Source organism: Pomacea canaliculata, linkage group LG1 (assembly GCF_003073045.1).
Source record: "Pomacea canaliculata isolate SZHN2017 linkage group LG1, ASM307304v1, whole genome shotgun sequence".
Classification (NCBI taxonomy): domain Eukaryota; kingdom Metazoa; phylum Mollusca; class Gastropoda; order Architaenioglossa; family Ampullariidae; genus Pomacea; species Pomacea canaliculata.
The window spans coordinates 5765627-5786382 of NC_037590.1; the positions used below are offsets into that span (position 1 = coordinate 5765627).

The window sequence follows — 20756 nt, forward strand, 5'->3', positions numbered from 1 at the left end:
TTCCTGTTCTTATTACTTTACGTTTGCGTTTTCTTGTTTAAATTAGACTGAATTACCACACAAGGTGTCAGCTCCTTTAACTCCTGTGTCTCAGTTCCTGGTGCTATATAAAAGCCTGCAATATACAATGCAACACTAAGTTAATTATATCTTACTTCTTTTATCCTTCCTGTTGATATTTCTTCCTGTCAAATGTAAAATTACATGGGTATAAAATAGTACATTTGTAAGTAAACGTCAAAATACCCCGTTTTTTATGCATACTGAAAACTTACTTGATGCTCCAAGTTATTTTTATGACTTGAAGAAAATACTGCTTTACAGCTAAAAAATTCAAATTACATTTGATATATTGGGCATGACAACTAAATTTACATTTTAATAATATATGGTAGCATGGGGCATGGTATATAAGTAGGATGGAACATAGCATGCACATCAACCCACACAGGGAGGGTACAGGCTGGCGTTGGGGGGTGGTCACTGACCGGGTGACGACCCCGTGATCGAAGGAGAGCGGAGGTGGTCGACTAGTTACAGGGTGTAGGTGCGCGGGTGTGTTTGGGAGGAGTGGAGCGTGAAGGTCGGGTGAAAAGGCGGGTGATCAGTTCGTGAGGAGACAGCGAAGAGGGGGAGCACATTCCACAGAGAGCGCTAGTGTGTTGTGTAGAGTTTCGCCATAGCCAGCACCATCGACTGGCGTTGGAGTAAATGATCTAGAACCCACGAAAGTGTTGCGTTTTGTGTTGTGGAAGGATTGGGGGAAGAGAACCGCATCTTACCCTGTTACAATAAATAACCTGATAAAGGAATCAAATACATATTCATTAAACTGTAGACTGCAGTTACTAAATATTTCTTAACAAAATATTTGCAGAAAATTGTATATTTTATTTATAATTTTCCACATACATAACTGGCCTCACTAATAATTTCTAGCATGGATATGTAAATTGTTATTATAACTATATTAATATTGAAAAACGTGCAAATTTATATTATTTCTTTCAAGTGAAAATTCACTAAAATAATATCCTTTTGAATTTGTCATGGTTTTTACAATCCTTTTAAACTGAAATCATTTTCATGGTCATTTGCAAATGTAGTATCATTTCATGCTCCTCCTCAGTTACCATTCTGAACATATCGCGAAAAAAACAGTAAAACTAACCTATATAATCGTTGAAGTGGCGGACTTGTCCATACACACTACAGGATATGAATTTCAGTTCTTACCTGGTAGGCACACTGTAACCAACACGTCAGCACGTAGGGGTGGACTAGTTGCCTGACGTCTCTCCACTCTCACTTCCAAGTAAAATGAGCCCTCTCAACTGTAAAGCTTCACTACTTATTCTATTCCCGTAGAATCTTCTAGCAACCGTGTAGTAAACGTATTTTTCTACTTATTGTCGACTTTTATGAATGGTAGGGTAAAGTCGTCCTTAGAGCAAGTAGGTTGGGGAGAACCCACCGGGAACTACTCAAACTGGCGCCACCCTAGGCACGGCTGACGCGGCAGCGGTATCTCTGTCCCATTCAACACGGGTGGCCAGTCAGGTGGCCAGTCGTCGGCCGGGGGACATCAATCGACACAGTTAATTAATAACAGGGTGTCGCACGAGGCGACCAACGCCCCTTTAGTATTGTCGCTAGACCCTTTGTACACGTCCAAGGGGACGGGAAGAAAGAAACAAACCAAGTCTGGTACAGAGGTAGCAAAACCTCACTTTTCCGGGTGGCGAGCGAGGTAGCGAACGGCATACGGAGGTCCGTCTTGTGTAAGACGTAAAAGGGTTCGCCGTACGTGGAATTATTAGTGATTTGTGAACTTTGGTGAGCTGATGAACGGTAGAATTAACAGTGAGTTGTTATCCTTAGTGAACTTGTAAACATTGGAATTTGTGAACTCTAACTTTACTGAACTTGTGCACCGTTGGATTATCACCAGGAGAACAACACCCGAGAGATATGTTTCATGATTAATGTAGTAACCTAATGTATGACATATATATATTCACGTATTGTCTAATTACACTCTTTTAATTATTACTAAGATCGTTATTGAACGTGTTGTAAGTAGGTGTGTGTGGCTGAATGCTACATGAATGCATGAATGCAAAAGTCAGCTATTGCGCACAGAGCCCGCATTTCAGACCATTACAAACCCCCACCTTCCACGACTGGTCACGACCTTTCTCTGCCCCCCACCCCCCACACCGCCCTGTCTCGTCATGGTCTCCCCAAGAGGCTCCGGCAAGTTTGTGACTTCTGGTGTAACAACAGGTCCAGTAGCCAAGGGTCCAAGCCAGCAGCAAAATAAAAGGAGATAAATGCTAGTAACAATTCACTCAGGGACACAGTTTTACACGTTACTTCAGTTAGTCGTCATTGCAAGTGCAGATTAAAAAATCAATAAGAGTAAGAAAAAAACATCATCATCATGAAAATCAACAAAATAGATGAGAGAAAGGCTTGTACCAATGCACTCAGCGACAGAGTTCTCCATGATTTCCAAGACAATGTTTAAAAGTATAGTACCATCTTCTTTCTTTTCCTCAGTTTTAAAGTTTACCTCGTCTAGGTTTCTGACACTGAAGAAATTGTGATCCGCGAGGGGCCATAACTGTCTGAAAACAGACGTGCACCATCGCGCCAGGGGAGGCGACTGCATTACGTTAGTACTGCGCAGCATGGGAAGGGAGTTCACACTCACTTAATCATGAGTTGCTGCGCTCTATTCTATCCTTGGTTGTTGTTGCTCAACTAACAGTCTTCAAATAAAATCGGCTGTTGGTAAAAATGTAATGAGATGAGTTAGAATTATTCGAGCAGAGTTGTGAAGCGCGCTCGGTAGACAGAAAGGTCCTATGTGTTGCTCGCTCCCAGCTCCACTGTTCTCTACACACGGTATGAAAGGGCACTTGTGAAAGGAGGAATTCTTGTTGCTTAGTTACTGAGCGTTAATATAACTGTGGGTCAGCAAATGACTTTTCAAATAGTCTGGGTGCCTATAAAAGCAGCTTTACAAGCATTATACTGGTGAGATTTCACACCACACGGAAACACCATCAGCTGTTTTAGGGTACTTGATCTTTTTAAACCTACATGACATACAGTACATAGTTGACATCTGTCGTCACTGTGGGTGAGCAGGTGTCCTTATAAATGATTGGATCAGCGCAAGGCCGCAGCCATAACAACAGTTAAAACTAGAGACAGGTCTATTGTGTCCCGTAATCAGGGCTGGGGATTAAAGTCTTCGACATACAACTTTGAGTAGATATTTAAATAATTGTCCTGCTTTAGTCACGTGCAGCGCCTCCGGCAAGGAAGCTACCCCAAGCGCTCGCCGACTCTGACGCAAGCTGTGACTACACTGAAGCCTGACCTTTAACCTTTGACCTCATAAGAGCTGGAAAAGAAACTCTTTGGACTAGAAATTGCGAAATGTACCCAGAAGATAGCATTCACCCCCCCACCCCTCACCACCACCACAACCTCATTTCTTTCCACCCTTACACCCCCGTAATTTACTTTTGGCACGTGCGAAATTTGACTCATTGACTTATGTCCTGTAGACAGCCTCTGGACTTTGGGAACAGCAAGTAAAATATTACAGGGGCAGTATTTTTTTTTTCTACAATTTGAATATACCAGTGGCAAACCTTTTTTTCTGGGGACTAGCTAATGTAGGATTTGTATACATGTATTTAAATCTTGATTTTTTACACACACACACATCGAACGACGTTCATTACAAGACTGAGCCGTTGTCACAACAACATTATTAAGAAAACCGAATCACAGCGCTTTCATTTTCTAAGGACACGATTGAGCAGCGAAGTAAAAGAACTTGCGTTAGCTTTGGCCTGATGGATAATTATTATAATTATTATTAACCCTAACACATGCAGACGTTCAAGTGCGTGTGACTAACAGTTACATAACTCTAGGCCATGCTTGAGAGCCCGTGGGGGACGTTAAGTCATGTCGGTACACGTGAGCTGACCAATCAGCGCCTCAGTAGCCTCCAGGTCAGCCGGGGGAAGTCGGGGTTTTCCTCGGGTACTCTGGTTTCCTCCTCCTTGCTCTTCACCCTCTCCTCCCACCTAGTGAGTAATCGCCGTAAGGTGGCAGCTAAACTGAACAAAGCAACCAATCAGCAAACATCAGTGACGTAACAGTTTAGGCTTTAAGGGTCAAACCGCGCTTTGCCGCGAAAGTCAACGAGAGGTTTATGTGCAGAAGGCACACGTGTCACAGTCACTACCTACAGAGAAAAGGAAAAACGGTGATACACTCAAGAAAAAAGTCTAGAAAAAAGGCAAGTAATTTCAAAGTAGAAATCTACTGACAGCTAACTTCCTGTCAGTATTAGGATCGTCATGACAACATGACAGCAAATCGTTTTTATTTTTGTAGAGTAGCTCTTTCCTCTTACATGAATGACCACATTACTTTAAATTATTATTAGCTTACAAGTGGGGGCACGTGCAAGCAACGACCTTCTTTAAAACGTTTGTGGTCAACCTTTAGTATCCATTTCAATTTTAATATGAGGAGAACCTTGTTTCGTCAATTATATCATGATTTTTATTAATAGATTCGCTTGTAAATTTGTTTCTATTTCAAAAATTGTGGTGTTGCTCATGGTGGAGGTGGCATCAGAAAAAGAAATAATATAATTTCAGTTTTTAAAAAGAAATACTGACGTGCCATTTATACTTTGTTCCTGCTTAAAAATAAATTATGGCAATCCAGAAACAAATAGGACAAAAACATTTGCTTTTATTCTGATGTGTGTTTCAGATCCGGGCAGTTTCACATTGTGTATAGGACCACTCGTGAGAATGAATGCAAAATTGGTTTTCCGCATGTACAACGGTACGTAATACCTGTTATTTTGTTTTTAACTTGATTTCTTTAAAGGTTTTGAAAAAGTGAGCGGTTAGCGAATTGTAGAAATATGAACATCACCTCTACTGCACACGTGACTAATAGCATATCCTCAATAAGTCACTGTAAACTATTCTTAGTATGTCATTACGTAATGGGAACCAGGCATTGGTTCAGTGCGTTACAGTAAAATATCCTGCCATTGGGTTGTCTAAGTCACGTGATGCACACACTAGCAACAAGGCGCTATCCGCCATCTTGTAAGCCTCGTGGTTTGCTGCGAGTGTATAGTGACATAGAATATGTACACTAGGCACAGAGGCAATACCAAGGTGTTGTAAATAATTGCTTGTTTTGTTTTTGCAACTTCCTCTGCTAGTCCGGACTATGTACCGCTATACCGACTAACTAGTCTCCTTTATTTAAATAATGAAGACTTGACCTGTTGACTGTTTACGATTAATTCTTTACAACTGATAATTGTCTGCCGAGTAAACGTGTCATTTTTCGAATGTATACGAAAGAGTAAAGACTTAAATATGACATTTTTCCTGCAGACCTCGAGTTTGTGAAAGGCCCCTTGCAAGATTTCCGGAGAATGGCAGTTGCAGAGTATTTGCGGAATAACTCTCTGGCTGTCCGAGGTCAGCATATCGACGCTCTGCGACGAAGAGTTGCTGCAGAATCTCTTTGCTCATGTGAGAAAAGCAACGACAGGAGCGACACTGACAACGAAGGAGACTCTCGGGGCATATTGGAGGATGGTGGTATGCATAAGGACTTCAACATACGTTTATATTTGTTTCACATTTACTAAATTGCTAGAAAAGTCTGAAAAATGTCCTCGGCTGAAACAAATATTTGGAATACTTCTTGGGTTTTGGTAGGTTAAATGTAGTTTTTATTTTAAAGTTATGCTACATGCATTCGTAGCTTTAGTTACATTAGTTACTATGCAGTATATATTATGCTGTATGATGGTGATTACAATACCCTTTGCAGCTAACACGTCGTTATTTTCAAATATTTCAGACTGGTCTTTCCTTGAAGCCCTCGACCCACACTCACAGATACCCGTTCAGCTGGAGGATATACCTTGGTCGATAGTGGCAAAGGCACATTACATCCCTTGGTGCTGCACGGAGCCTTACACCTGTTACCCGATACACCTGGCCTGTCTCTTTGGCCAAATGGATCTGGCCAGAATGATGTTCGAGAAGAAGGGAGCTGACATTCACGCCAGGGACAGCCGAGACAACACTACCCTTATGATGGCCGCTGCCTCAGGCTCTGCCATGACCATGGTTCCCCTCATTTTGATTTTGTGCAAGGACGAAGAGGACCGAAAGAAGTTAGTCACCGCCCAGAACATGGACGGACTCACGGCCCTGCACTTCGCTGCTCTGAGCGATGACCCGCAGGTCGTGGAGCTGCTGGTGGATGTTGGGGCTGATGTCAATGCTGGGCAGTTCACCACTTTGCAGAACCGACGCTTCGCCTTGACTCCTCTGCACTTTGCCCTCATCAGGGGCACACTTCCTGCCGCCAGCATTGTAAAAGTGCTGGTGAAGTCAGGAGCGGACCTCAGCTTGGAGGCAGCCAGAGCCGACAGCAGGGTGCCATGCGTGACGATCGTTAGAGAGTGTTCCTGCGGGATTTGCTTGTGTCTGGGTATCTACGTATTTCCCGATCTGCTGCTTCCCTCACACGGAGCTCGGTATGACGGTCAGATCAAAAGCGTGGGGACTGCTTTACACCTGGCAGTTAAGCGCAGCTTTGACCTGTCTGATATCCTCTCGGAAAAGCAACACAGACCGCTGCTGAACGTACCCGACGGTTCAGGCTACCTGCCTCTTCATTCCGCAGTCAAGAATTTAAACCAGAAAGCTATAAAGATCCTCCTTAGTTTGGGTGCTGATGTTAACGCCAAGGCGTCTGGAAATTGTTGTATGCTGGGTAGAACGGCTCTTCACATCCTCTTTAATTTCAAGTTAGTAACGAGACTCCATTGCATCTTCTGCTCCCGCACACTGCAGCATAGCCACCACTTTAAAAGATGCGTGTCCCTTTTGCTGCAGCAACCTTTGGTGGATCTCAATGCGAGAGATTGGCAGGGTAAAACCCCTCTGCATGTAGCCTGCGAGTCCGGGCATTATACCTTTATTGAGCAGCTGGTCGCTCGCGGGGCCAACGTCCTGGTGGAGGACAACAGGGGCGGCTCGCCGCTGTCCTACGCCGCGTGTCCCCCCGACAGGACCGTCCGTGAAATGCTCGTGGACGTCCTTCTGAGATGTGGAGCTGTCGTCTCGTGTCTGAATACGCCCTTCTACCGTTCTCCAGTGCGAGCGTTCTACGGCCGCTATGACGTGGCCATCCTTCTGAAGCTGCACAACCTCGGGGCTATAACCCCCCAAGATCTGAGTTCAATGCTTTGTACCATCCCTTACAATTATGAGGCAAAGTACTGTAAAAGAAGAACAATGCGATGAAACGGCTGCGTACAGACGCGAAGGATTGAATCCACGCTCACTCTGCTCCAATAATTCTAACTCATCTCATTTTTAACGTTGACGATAAACGGGTATTACATTTTTACCAACATTGTTTTATATGCACTTTCAATAAAGGTTAGCGGAAGTAACGTGTAATGGCCTGATCTTCAACTTTAAAAAAAATACCATTTACTAACAAGAAACGCTACGTGCCAATATTTGGAAAAAGTTTTTCTTATTTTATTTCCATGTCACACTTTTTTGTTTCTCTCACACACACAGACATACGTGCTCACTCACGCATACAAATTCTTTATTTTCTTCGTCGTCTGATGTGCTACAGTTGTTGCTACCAATAAGCGCTGGAGTCGACGATCTTTGCAGTCTCAGTGACAAATGTCAATCACAGTGAAGTGTCCAAGTCAATACAAAGATAAATCTCTTCTTTTCACAAAAAGCGACCTTAGGATGCTACTAAGTGCGTCGCCGCTTTGTGACTGTAAAAGAAAAGAAAATTTAATACAAAACAAGGGATATTAAATTTCAGCGGGTTGTCCCGTTGCAATCTTATACAATCAGCTCCCGGATGACTATCAGTGCATAGTCCACATGGCGGAGCAAGTCCAAGGAAAGCCGAGGCGACAGACACTTTCTCCTCAAAAGGGAGATAACAATTACCTCAATGTGCTTTCTCTCTCCCTTATGTTTGTCTTTCACTCTCTCAATGACTAACATGTCAAATGATTGCGTTCTCCAAATTTACTCTGCGTGTTAGATTAAAATACTCCAAGGTTCTTTCTCTCTCTATGTATTATTTTCTTTCGTTAGGATTTCCTAACAGTTTCAACAGGAACACATCGTCCACGATCGAGCCTTAGATAACAGCAATATTCCTAACACAGACAAGAGAAATATTTCTAACATCGACAACGGCAAAATATTCCCGCTACATTTGGTTGGGTCGAACTCTGGTTTCAACCGCCGACACACACAAGAACGCATGCACGTTCATTTCTGAGAAATGTGTCTATGGAATGAAAAGAAATGTTTTTGTAAAATTGTGATTCAATAAATAATGCAAGAAATATGTGGCGGAGAAGCAGATAGGGGAGCTCTGGCTCATTTTGCACGACACAGAGCTCAAGGGCAAATAATTGTAGCGATGTTTATAGTCAGCGGGGAATTTTTAAAATGTAAGCAGAATATTCGTCTGAGTATAAGTCAGCTAAAAATATTCTCAGAGAAACGCATTTGGGTATAATTTTCAGGAACTACAGCAGTTTTTCTTCAATTATTGTTGACACTGCACACAGGTATCACTGAAGATTATTCTAAGCAGAAAATGCATTTTAGTTACAGGTGTCAAACACTGAATTTCAAGAATTACACCGTAGTTCTAAGACTAGGAATGTACCAGGATATGAGAACCAATTCTAACCGCACTCTTTCCTGGACTACACTGCTCGCAGCCAAATCGTAAAGGATTTCGTCAAAATTTACATGGGGTAGGCCTACGGGGTGACATTGTGCATCATCTGCTTACTGCTTAGTGTGTTGTCCAGAAAATTGTCGACGATGACCCCTCCATGGCACTGACACACACACACACAGACCCGAATTTTTCCACAGTCGTCACCTGTCTTGTTACTGAAGTGATCCCCCAACCCACACCCACCCTGTTTTGTCCTTACACGATGGAATTCTTTACTTTAGCAAATTTTTTGGTGAAAGGTCTTGACATAAAGTCCAAGAAATAAGCATAAATCTGACTTCATCTAGAATCAAAATGTAGTGTTTAGTTACAGCGCATCATTCGTTGATGTGAGGTAACTCATGTGTAACTGCGTTAATCAGCTAGCAAGAGTTTGTTCCCCTGTCCTATGTCGCGACTTTGGTCTCCGTTCCGCTGCGACGACTTCCTATACCCGTTATGGCGGTCTAATAGATGTTTGCTGTTATACGTGTTGCTGAAATATTAATGAAAGAGTCAATGCCAGAAGTTTAAAAAGTGTTTTCCCCTCTCTAGTTCTTTTTAAAAAAAAATTCTTCAGCATTTTCTCTGGTACAAAAATCACTTGTTTCATTCTTTATTACTTTTCAAATAAATGTTGCAATGTCAAATGTTATTCATATATAAAAGCAAAGAATGTTATTGAACAAAGAAAAAAAGTATAGTGAATCTTGGCTTTTCAAAGAAATAAAATATATTTGTGTACTGACAGGAGTTCATGGCACTTTCAATTATCATGTGACTTTTTAAATGAGCTTGGATCCAACATGCAGCTTTACACACTGTACACATGACACTCTTAGCAATGTCAGCATTTGTTGTTAAAATAAACTCTTTCTCTAATAGAAAAATCAACTTTTTTTTTGTGAATAGCCTTCAATCAAAATTTTAACTTTTTAATAGCTTTCAATCAAACTTAGGATGCTGATGATGCAACCTGACCATTCTACTTGACACTAGCAACAGCAACGTAACACACAATACTTAGCAAACCACTTAAAGGCATACTAGATTCTTATAGTGTCTAAAGTCTAAAAGATAATAAAATCATTCAAGGCATGTGTGAAGCAAGAAGACCTGATGTCAAAATGCTCTAAGCTCAAGTTGCTCTTTCAAATTATTGATCTTCAGATGGAAAATTAACACACAGACTGCACTAGTGAATTTAGTCGCCACTTCTTCGTGCATAATGATTTTTACTGATATCAGTGTTTTGTCAAATAGCCTGGTCTGGCAACTTGAAAACAACTTATTACACCCCTTACCCGTGAGGTCTCTCATCACTCTCACACATATGCTCGTTCACAAATGATCCTTCTTATAGCAAATTTATGTACACTGCACTATTGAGCTTTAATATAACTGTGGGTCAGTAAATGCCTTTACAAATGGTCTCAGTGCCTAAAAGCAGCATTACATACATTACACTGGTGAGTTTCCACACAATGTACTATTTTAACACCATGTACTATTTTAAGGTACATGATCTTTTGAAAGCTATATAACATTCCATACACAATTGACATCTCTCATCACTCTGGGCCAGCATGTGTCCTTTTAAATGATTGGATCACTTAAATGTAGCTTTATAAAATTTGAGCTACTTAGTTTTCACATCAATGTGCTTGAGCACGTGGCCTTTTAAATTGCTTAAGCGTTAAAAACTGTTTTTTCTAGGTTACTCACTGCTATGGACCAGCATGTGCCTCTTCAAATGGTTTGCACGCTTAAATGTAGCTGGACACAAGCTGCACTGGTAAGATTTCACATCACTGTGTGTGGCCATGTGTTTCTTTAAATAACTTAAACACTTAAATGTAGCTTTACACGAACTGCACTGGATAGGTTTAACATCACTGTGGACCATCATGTGTAGTTTTAAGAGCTCTGAGTTCTTAAAAGTAGATTTACACAAAGTACAACTGGATGGGTTTTCAAATCACTGTGGACCTGCGTGTGTCTTTTCAAGTGGCTTGAGCGCTTAAATGTAGCTTTACACAAGCTACATTGGTAAGATTTCTTATCACTGTGGACCTGCATGTGTCTTTTTAAGTGGCTTGAGAACTTAAAGGCAGCTTTACACAAGCTACAACTGATAAGATCTCTCATCACTGTGGACAACATGTGTCGTTTTTAAACGGCTTGAGATCTTAAAAGTAGCTTTACATAAGCTGCACTGGTGAGGGTGAAGTTGCCCATCACTGTCGGTCTTATTCTCTTGACTTTCTACATTATCCATAACCTCATGAGCGTTACACCTATGAACATTCATTTCTTGACAGTTCTCATTACTGTCATTCTGCCATATTGCATGTCTGTCTGTCTCAATCTTCTCCTTTTTACTGCCTTCTTGTTCTTCTTTAGTCACAATCTGCTCTTCTGACTTTTCTGTATGCACAAAATCTTGCTCAGGTTTTATTGAACAATTGGCACACTGAAAGTGGTACTCCAGTTTCAAAGTGCTTTCACACTTGCAGTCTGACTGCTCAATGTGTGTAGCATGCTCTAGTTTCACCATATGACTAGGATCTTCTTGCTTGAACACAAGCTGCTCTTCTGTCTTTGCACCATGCACAGAATTCTCCTCAGGATCCTGCTTAATTGAACAAGTGACATCTTGAGAACTGAACTCCAGTTTTACACCTGGTTCATGTTTCCAGGTTGACTGCTGAAACTCAGATTTTATGTGATCAGCTACAGAGGTCGGTTCGCTCTTTATGCTGATCATACATGGGACCTGGTCATGACTGTTTCTGGCCGACATAGCTTCCTGTTCTTATTACTTTACGTTTGAGTTTTCTTGTTTGTTAAAGTAGACTGAATTTTCACACGAGACAATCTGCATATATCGCGGAAAAATACCCAACAGTATAACTAACCTATATAATCGTTGAAGTGGCGGAGTACTTTCAGTTCTTGCCTGGTAACACACTGTACCCTACACGTCAGTCCGCGATGGGTACTCCCGGGTGGACTAGTCGCACAAAAACACAGCAAAGATCATTGCCGCACAACTGTAGTTACTTGGAGTTTACTCAGCGGTTGGCCTGCCGTATCTCCACTGTCACGTCCAAACTGAATAAGCCTCTCTCAACCGTCAAGCCACACTACTTACTCCAGCGGTTCTCAACCTTTTACTTGTGACGACCCCCCTGACGAACACCGGTACGTCCGCTACCCCCCCCCAGCCTAGGTCGGTGGAGGAGCGGGGGGGGGGAGCCTTAGCTAACCTCGAACGCGGCGTCGAGGAAATCCACAACGGAAGAACAAAGTTCGTATCTGCAAGAAGTATAACTGTTAATGAAATTTTACTAAAGCAAATTCTGCGGTGCTAATAAATATTATTTTATTGGAAACTCACTTTGATTAATGAGAAGGTTGAGCCTGCTTGCTGTTGCATAGAGAAGCGAACCTGTGTCGATGTTCGTACCCACTGCTATTCGCAGCTCAGCCTCTGCGTCCACACCATTTCTGTATTTCGACTTCAGTGCTGCCAATGCTGAAAATCCTTGCTCACACATATACGAAGTTGAAAATGGCAGAAGAACTTTCATTGCTGGAGAGGGAGAGGGGAGTCAGCGATGAGAGATTGGGGGAGAGAGAGGGCAAAAGGCGAGAGGAGGGAGATTGGAGGCTTAATTGTTGAGAGGGGGATTGTGTTGTGAGTTTTGGAAGTGAGAAGTCACTGCATGCCGAGACAGTGTACTTGAATAGGGAGAAGAGATTTGGAGTTTGATCGCCCTCACTACTCGGTTACACAATCTAAGCTAATTTCACTAATACCGGTATAAGAAACTTTTTAGAAAAATGACCACCTTCGCGACCCCCTTGTAGGAACGTCGCGACCCCCCAGGGGGTCGCGCCCCACAGGTTGAGAACCGCTGACTTACTCCATCCCCGCAGAATCTTCTGGTCACGACCTTTCCCTGACCCCTGACCCCCATAATCCCCCCCTGTGACGTCATGGCCTTGCCACCTGGGTCAGGCGACTTCGGGTGTAACATGGGTGGACAGTTGAAGGCTTGAGAAAGGGACAGTCGTCACTAATTACTATCCGGACGAGACTATTTTATTCGAACTCGGTTTTCTTTTTTTTGTTTGGGTTTCTTTCCACTCTTGTACGCATGCGCGAACTGCCCTACCAAGCTGTATAAACCCTGACCTCGACTTTGCGAAAGCAACTATTGCTCGCGTGACCGAAGCTTTCATTCAAAACAATAAAAGTAATAAATGCTGAGATGGATGTGCCTCAAGAGTGATGTTAAAATTAAATGAGAAAGCTGTGACTTGTTCTGATGAACATTGCTACAGTTAGCACTGAGAAGGAACGAGTTAAAGACAACGGAGAACACAGATGTGGAACAGAGGACTGCACCATTCGATGGTTCCAATGTATGTTCAACAGCCAAAGGAATGATAATAATACTGGATTTGCTTCTACGACTTTCTTTTCAAAGTAAACAAAAAATACCGAATATATTTTCAGGTAGAATTCCTTTTATAAATTATTGTAGAGTGCTTATAGGTATCCTTGTGCTTAGGAAGGAAAGCTGGTTTCCTCAGAAAGTGACTAAAAGCAGGAAAGGAAACCCGAGAATGAAGAAGCTGTCAGGAGCATCAGTAAAGACACATCAGAACACGAACTACTCAAGGCATTCCAAAATGTCAGTAAGCTAAAGTGTAGCACGCTGGAGCAGTTGTCAGAGAAGGTGGTAGACAAGAAGAATAGAGGAAAAGGAAGGGTCCGGTGACCTGTTATAGGTGTGAAGAGGAGGGTCAATTTTCGCGACAGTGACCCGGCGACCCGGGCTCACAATGAAAGCGAGCAAGGAAGTTCAGAAAACTAGGAAGGGTTAAGAGTCCCGAACTTGACCCGTGGAGGAGGGACAAGTGTCGCCATAAAACTTGCAGACACGGACCAGAGGAATGTGTTTGTACTCGCAAGAAAGAGAGAAGGAAAGAGAAAGGCATAGAGGTCCCTAGATGTCTGGTTGAGGTAAAGGGAGAAGATTTGTTCGTCCCTGTTACAAACTTTAAAGAAGTAAAAGTAGAAGCTAGCGACAGTCCTTGCTCTGCTAATGTTGAGTTAGGGAGGAAGAAAGATGTGTTGTAAAAGAGAAGAGTGTGTACAAGGTTGTGGGAAGCGATTCAGGGTACTGGCTCGTGCGCGTGCGCGTGGACAGGGGTTGACCGATCAGGCTGCAGCGAGAGAAATTCTGCCTGGGGCAGTGACGCGTGTTGTCCTGTCGGTGACAGGAAAGATGATACGGGTGGATCGTGAGAGGTCAACCAAAGCGAGGGGCGGCACCCGCGAGTGATGATACCTCCGCTGACTTGCCCGAGGGTGGCATGCAGGGTGACATGTCTGGCACGTCTCTAGAGGGTAGAGGCTGAAGCTAATGAAGTAGTTAGTGACAGTAGCTCTTTATGTGTTCCTGGTGTGCCAGAATGTAATCCCTGTGTGTTACAGGAACAGTATGGGCGGAGAGAGACTGAAACTAATGAAGTAGTTAGTGACAGTAGTCCTCTGTGTGTTCCTGGTGTGTCAGAACGTCCCCCCCCCCCTCATCTAATCACCTCCTTTTACGGAGAGAAAGGTGCGTCAAGCCTGTTCGAAGGGCTATTCAGTCAGGTGTTGGTGAAGCAGAACCAAGCACGAGTGGAAGGCGAAGCCACCACCAACCTCCGGGTACCCTACGAGGTTACCAAGGACGCCACCACGCGCCAGGCTGCAAAGATGCTGAGACCAAAAGGGGAAGCACCTGCCGTACACTTTCTGCACGTGACAGTGACCAATCGCAAGTGGTGTAAGTTTTCTATGGACGCTGGAGAAGATTCTGGAGTTTTTGAAGATGCTTTGCCAAATGTCAAAATTTAAGACGAACTTTGTCAAGATAAAGAGACTCATAAACTGCACAAGAAAATGAAAGAACTGTGAAATGACTTGTGCATGTTGGACTTGAGAAACCGATTTACAACTGAGAAGCTTGAACATGTTTTTGATTTTAGAAAATGTTTAGAAATTATTATATTTGTTTTAGACTAATGTACACATTAGGTCTGAGGACAGGGGAGTGTAGAGGGAGCGCTTGTTTAGGTCAGCGGGTACCACTGACAGTGCCTGGTCCCTCCACCCCACATCCCCTACCACCCCAAGCGTGGTCGCGCGAGCGGCGCGGCGCGAGACGGACAGCAACAGCGGATGAGGTAGTACCCGAGCTGTCCGGTACAAACAGCGGGTGACGTAGTACCCGAGCTGTCCGGTACAAACAGCTTCTTTTATCCTCCCTTTTGATATTTCTTCTGTCAAATGTAAAATTATACAGGTAGAAAATTGTACATTTTATAAGTAAAAGTCAAAATAACCCTGGACTTATTTGCATGCTGAAAACCTGCTTAAAGCTCCAAGATTATTTTCATGACCTGTAAGGAAATATTGCATTCACATTATAATAAATAAATTTCATAAGGGAATCAATTACATATTCATTAAACTAAAACCAGAAAGTAGAATTTGTAACTGCAGTCACTGAATATTTCTTAACAACATATTTGCTGAGAATTGTATTTTTATTTATAATTTATTACATACATAACTGGCATCAATTAATAATAATTTATAGCATGCAAATGTAAATGGTTTTTAATACAATCCTGAAATTGAGAATATACAATGTATATTATATCACTTTCAACTGCAAATACACTATGATAATAGCCTTCTTTTGAAGTGTTCATGGTTTTTTACGATCATTTTAAAGTGAGATTATTTTTATAGTCAGTCGCAAAGGTAGTAGCATTTCATGCTCCTCAGGAGTTACCATTCTGCTAAATAAGGGTGTGACATGAACTGCTTCATCATCTTTATCTAATTTTGTCATCTACTTCAACGGGCATGCGCTGTGTAGCTATTTATAGCATCCGCATTCTGCAAATAATCTGTTCTCGCACAATATCAAGGTTAGCCTGCTCCTTAAATTACTCAGCTTCCTAATTTTAACTTTTGATTGAAGTATTTCCTCCCTCGTCTAAGGGTCTTTTTCTATTTTTCTTAAAACTTCATTCTTTCGTCTAAGTGCACTCTTTTTTTCTTTTTTGTTCCTTTCTTTCTTCATTTGTTCATTTGTGATGTATTTATTTATTTTGCTAATTTGTGATCTATTTATTTACTGATGATTTATTTTTTATCTGGACTGAGATTGCATCCACTGTACAAGCAGACGAAAGTGCTCACAACATTATTGTTAGCAACTGTAGACTAGACAGACAGGCGACCACAGCAACACTAAGGACATGCTGAATGGTTTAAATTGAATCTGTTTCCACACACACACACAGGTGAACTGAAATCGCATACAAATATAAAGAACATTTAATTGTAAATAATCAGTATATATTCTTTAAAGTGTTCAGTATCGTGGCAAACACATGTTAACAACATTAACTGAAGATAACTGTAGGTACTGAGGAGCTACTGAAAATATACTGGCTACGTCACAGACTGTGGTGTCCAGGCCACACAGTTTGTCAGTTTAAATTCATTGTGACTCAAGGCACTTGTAAAACAGGGTAGAACAACCATACAAACTTGAAGGTACTCACACAATCACTGTATTTAGTAGACCATTCACTGTCAATATCAGATTGAAAAGGAGTAAAATTTACACAGAGGTGCAGGATAGTGACTACTTTCACACTGCGAACAATGTGTTGCCATGGATAGAACCCTCAAAAATACTTTATACATCCTAAATCAAGACGAAATAAACTCTGTCAACAAGGATGACGACGATAATTTGTTCTGTCTGCGAGAATGAAGACTTTTGTTTGGCTGAATAATACAACAAGTGTTGACTGAATGGCACCGAGCAACACAACATATTTTAAGAGCAATCCTGTCAGAGATTTGAAAAATGGATAAGAAGCTTGATAAAAATTTAAAGTATCAAAAATATACAAAGCCTCGTAAAACCATGGTCTTAGATGCATATCACGACGACGTATAATAAATACCATGTTGATAGGCACAATGTCAGATCATGTCACGTGTCACAATACCACTCTGTCACATCATGTCACGTGTCACAATACCACAATGTCACATCATGTCACGTGTCACAATACCACTCTGTCAGATCATGTCACGTGTCACAATACCACAATGTCACATCATGTCACGTAGCATCAGAAATACAATAAAATGCAGAACGTACAGTGGCTTTTGGAAATTAGAAAATAATACTGGAAAAAAGACACGCTGTAAACAAATTCAGTCTGGCTTAGCATAATGACTAATCCAGTATAATTAATCAGTACAAAATGACTTTCATGACACACGTTCATGAAACATAGATGTGCTCACTGACATCGTCGTTGTCGTCGTCACGCGAATACGTCATCCAAGCTTTGGGGAAACAGAAAACAAAGAAAACAGTAAGGCAATCACACATTTTTGACTGCCTGACTGGCAAAAAGTACATATCTTACATTCCAACATCATCTGTCCCACAGCTTTGTTTCTTGAGGTTCATCCATAATTTTGAGAACCAGTCAGAAGCATTGTGAGGCATTTAATGGAGCAATTAATATTGTAGCTATCGAAATAATACTTGGAATAAATAACAGTAACCCTAATAATAGATAGATTGGGCCTTGTAACTAGATAACTGTGGAAGACTATGTTTATTCCGTCGATTTGAACATTTAATTATTTCAGTTTCATAAAATGCATTTAGAAACTTTTCCAAACAATACCCTTCATGCTAATATTCCTGTGTATGTTTTCTTATGCCTCTATCATTATCTCCGTGCGTGTAGGGGAGGTGATGGGGGCTACAGGATGAGTACAGAACATGTCACAAGACACTAATAGAATACATCTCATTAATTATAAGGAATTGAAATACTTTTATCTGCTCCTTAAATGCTAAAAAGTAATATTGATAAATTTATGTTATTTTCTCCCTCTACTTTCATGTGACAAATGTCTTTTTTTTTTTAAGAAATAAAATGAAGAAATTTATTTATACAGACCCTCTAAAAATCAGATAAAGGCTTCAACTGCTTATAATTCCCCTCATTTTCTCCCTCCTTAAACGTTCTTCCGGTGATGTGTCTGACAAAGAAAAAAATATAACGAAAAACTACATCAGCATTTATGACAATCGTTAAAACCATCACAGCCGGGGCTAGGGGGATGCGGGGCCGTGGGCAAATAGAATTGCGGGGCCTTTGTGAAGCCGGTACAGCTATGACACTTGTAGGCGCGGGGCCTTGGGCAGTCACTCCTACCTTAGTGTCACTGTTTTGTTCTAAAAGATGAATAATCTTACTCTTGATAATGAGTTTATCCCAGCAGTAACCGTCATTGCTGCTCTGAATTATGCTTTCCATTTTGGTAGTTAATAGGGATTATATGCTGCTTACTCTACATGACTTGCAAGATTTCCGGAGAATGGCAGTTGCAGAGTATTTGCGGAATAACTCTCTGGCTGTCCGAGGTCAGCATATCGACGCTCTGCGACGAAGAGTTGCAGCAGAATCTCTTTGCTCATGTGAGAAAAGCAACGACAGGAGCGACACTGACAACGGAGACTCTCGGGGCATATTGGAGGATGGTGGTATGCATAAGGACTTCAACATACGTTTATATTTGTTTCACATTTACTAAATTGCTAGAAAAGTATGAAAAATGTCCTCGGCTGAAACAAATATTTGGAATACTTCTTGGGTTTTGGTAGGTTAAATGTAGTTTTTATTTTAAAGTTATGCTACATGCATTCGTAGCTTTAGTTACATTAGTTACTATGCAGTATATATTATGCTGTATGATGGTGATTACAACACCCTTTGCAACTAACACGTCGTTATTTTCAAACATTTCAGACTGGTCTTTCCTTGAAGCCCTCGATCCACACTCCCAGATACCCGTTCAGCTGGAGGATATACCTTGGTCGATAGTGGCAAAGGCACATTACATCCCTTGGTGCTGCACGGAGCCTTACACCTGTTACCCGATACACCTGGCCTGTCTCTTTGGCCAAATGGATCTGGCCAGAATGATATTCGAGAAGAAGGGAGCTGACATTCACACCAGGGACAGCCGAGACAACACTACCCTTATGCTGGCCGCTGCCTCAGGCTCTGCCATGACCATGGTTCCCCTCATTTTGATTTTGTGCAAGGACGAAGAGGACCGAAAGAAGTTAGTCACCGCCCAGAACATGGACGGACTCACGGCCCTGCACTTCGCGGCTCTGAGCGATGACCCGCAGGTCGTGGAGCTGCTGGTGGATGTGGGGGCTGATGTCAATGCTGGGCAGTTCACCACTTTGCAGAACCGACGCTTCGCCTTGACTCCTCTGCACTTTGCCCTCATCAGGGGCACACTTCCTGCCGCCAACATTGTAAAAGTGCTGGTGAAGTCAGGAGCGGACCTGAGCTTGGAGGCAGCCAGAGCCGACAGCAGGGTGCCATGCGTGACGATCGTTAGAGAGTGTTCCTGCGGGATTTGCTTGTGTCTGGGTATCTACGTATTTCCCGATCTGCTGCTTCCCTCACACGGAGCTCGGTATGACGGTCAGATCAAAAGCGTGGGGACTGCTTTACACCTGGCAGTTAAGCGCAGCTTTGACCTGTCTGATATCCTCTCGGAAAAGCAACACAGACCGCTGATGAACGTACCCGACGGTTCAGGCTACCTGCCTCTTCATTCCGCAGTCAAGAATTTAAACCAGAAAGCTATAAAGATCCTCCTTAGTTTGGGTGCTGATGTTAACGCCAAGGCGTCTGGAAATTGTTGTATGCTGGGTAGAACGGCTCTTCACATCCTCTTTAATTTCAAGTTAGTAACGAGACTCCATTGCATCTTCTGCTCCCGCACACTGCAGCCTAGCCACCACTTTAAAAGATGCGTGTCCCTTTTGCTGCAGCAACCTTTGGTGGATCTCAATGCGAGAGATTGGCAGGGTAAAACCCCTCTGCATGTAGCCTGCGAGTCCGGGCATTATACCTTTATTGAGCAGCTGGTCGCTCGCGGGGCCAACGTCCTGGTGGAGGACAACAGGGGCGGCTCGCCGCTGTCCTACGCCGCGTGTCCCCCCGACAGGACCGTCCGTGAAATGCTCGTGGACGTCCTTCTGAGATGTGGAGCTGTCGTCTCGTGTCTGAATACGCCTTTCTACCGTTCTCCAGTGCGAGCGTTCTACAGCCGCTATGACGTGGCCATCCTTCTGAAGCTGCACAACCTCGGGGCTATAACCCCCCAAGATCTGAGTTCAATGCTTTGTACCATCCCTTACAATTATGAGGCAAAGTACTGTAAAAGAAGAACAATGCGATGAAACGGCTGCGTACAGACGCGAAGGATTGAATCCACACTCACTCTGCTCCAATAATTCTAACTCATCTCATTTTTAACGTTGAGGATAAACGGTTATTACATTTTTACCAACAGCCGATTTTATTTGAAGCCAACGATAGAATAGCAACTCATGATTAAGTGAGTGTGAACTCCCTTCCCATGCTGCGCAGTACTAACGTAACGCAGTCGCCTCCCCTGGCGCGATGGTGCACGTCTGTTTTCATACAGTTATGGCCCTTCGCGGATCACAAATTCTTCAGGGCGAAAGCACGTGTCAGAAACCTAGACGAGGTAAACTTTAAAACTGAGGAAAAGAAAGAAGATGGTACCATACTTTTAAACATTGTCTTGGAAATCATGGAGAACTCTGTCGCTGAGTGCATTGGTACAAGCCTTTATCTCATCTATTTTGTTGATTTTCACGATGATGATGTTTCTCTAACTTGATGTAAATCTTGTTTACTCTTATTGATTTTTTAATCTGCAATTGCAA

The 20756-nt window shown here is 42.4% G+C and overlaps 1 protein-coding gene across 1 annotated transcript; it reads left to right on the plus strand.

Moving 5' to 3' along the window:
• The first annotated feature begins 4767 nt into the window (after positions 1-4767).
• Positions 4768-20298, plus strand: LOC112553129. Its single transcript, XM_025220157.1, has 7 exons — positions 4768-4887; positions 5457-5666; positions 5932-7360; positions 10579-10657; positions 14372-14708; positions 18303-18521; positions 18787-20298. The coding sequence occupies exons 1-7, from the start codon at positions 4800-4802 to the stop codon at positions 20241-20243; spliced, it is 3819 nt and encodes a 1272-aa protein (XP_025075942.1). The 5' UTR covers positions 4768-4799; the 3' UTR covers positions 20244-20298.
• Positions 20299-20756: the final 458 nt, after the last annotated feature.

Coding starts and splice junctions, on each gene's coding strand:
- LOC112553129 (XM_025220157.1), top strand. CDS start 4,800: ATGTGTGTTTCAGATCCGGGCAGTTTCACATTGTGTATAGGACCACTC. Junction 5,667..5,931: donor GGGCATATTGGAGGATGGTG/GTATGCATAAGG, acceptor CAAATATTTCAG/ACTGGTCTTTCCTTGAAGCC. Junction 18,522..18,786: donor GGGCATATTGGAGGATGGTG/GTATGCATAAGG, acceptor CAAACATTTCAG/ACTGGTCTTTCCTTGAAGCC.